The sequence below is a fragment of the Charadrius vociferus genome, unplaced genomic scaffold, assembly GCF_000708025.1.
Source record: "Charadrius vociferus isolate BGI_N301 unplaced genomic scaffold, ASM70802v2 scaffold1096, whole genome shotgun sequence".
In the NCBI taxonomy this organism is placed as follows: domain Eukaryota; kingdom Metazoa; phylum Chordata; class Aves; order Charadriiformes; family Charadriidae; genus Charadrius; species Charadrius vociferus.
In genome coordinates, this window is record NW_009649045.1 from 219,950 (window position 1) to 221,068 (window position 1,119).

General features: G+C 62.4%; 1 protein-coding gene across 1 annotated transcript in view; it reads right to left on the reverse strand.

Annotated features, from left to right (window-relative positions):
* The window catches only part of UNC13A (unc-13 homolog A (C. elegans)), a gene marked incomplete at both ends in the record, with an annotated part of 36,084 nt that overhangs the window by 8,878 nt on the left and 26,087 nt on the right, over positions 1-1,119 (reverse strand). The window contains one exon of the mRNA XM_009887937.1: positions 1,011-1,119. This exon is cut by the window's right edge and continues 30 nt beyond it. Within this exon, the coding sequence (XP_009886239.1) occupies positions 1,011-1,119 (109 nt within the window). The remainder of the gene's footprint in view (positions 1-1,010) is intronic.

Here is a 1,119-nt window from a genome sequence, read left to right on the forward strand (position 1 = left end):
ACCTTTGGCCAAGAGTGTGTGAACCTGGCCAGGAGCAATGCAGGGCTGACTGAGCTGGACTCTGGGCTGTGACAAGGTGCCAGCGAGGTGGCGTCACTGAGGGCTGACAGGTCACCAATGCGCTGTCCCTTACAGACACAGCACCAGGAGCCACGCAGCCCCAGAAAGGTGACACAGCGGCCGGTGGCTCCAGGGACTCCAAGTAAGAGCCTGAGCCCAGCTTTGTGACAGTGACAAAAGCCACCAAGAGTGACGAGGACAGATGTGTGGCCGGCTCAGAGCCCTTGATGTCACCCTGTCCTCCCTGGCCCCGAGTGAACGGCCACTCTGAGAAGCTTCAGGGTGCACAGCTACGTGTGGGGAGGACAGACACACAGCGATGCGATACGGAGCCTCGAGGCCTGCAGGCAACCTCCCGCTGAGGAAGGACCATTCCCTGGGCTTTGCTCTGCTCCCCTCAGTCCGCTCGGCCCACGAGAACGGAGGAGTTCAGTCCCACTGTGGGAACATGAACCCCTCATCCCCGTGTCACCCCCATCCCCGCAAAGTCAGTCCCTGCTCCCCGAGCAACCCCAGCCCCATGTGGTGGGGCTCCCCGCACTCCGAGAGCGCTCCCGATTCGCCTCCTGGCACAGGGACTGTGCCCACAGCCGGTGCTGCTGAGCATGGCACTGGATGCTGCCCCAGCTGGGAGGGAAGGGTGGAGAGGATCCTCCAGATCCACCAGGATCCTCCTGGTGCCACGATGGAGATGGCAGGAAGGTCCTTTGGCAAAGCCAGCCGAGAGGATGATGGGCTGCACCAGGCACCTGGGTCAAGGATGACCTTTCCTTCCTCCATCCCTTCTCTAGCCGTTAGTTGGGGACAGGTTTGGGGCTGCTGCCGAAGTCGCCACCCCCTCAGCAGCCAGCGAGGGCACCTGGCCACCAATGTCCCACAGTGGCTCCAATCAGCCACCTGCATCTCAGCTCCAGGGTCCCCTGTCCCTGGTTCCCCTCCCCATCACTCACCGTCTGGTCAGTGAGCGGGGGCAGGACGATGGTCTTCTCCATCGTGTTCATCACCAGCTTCCACAGCCCCTTCAGCACCCGCTTCAGCACCGTCTTCTCCCAGATCTTG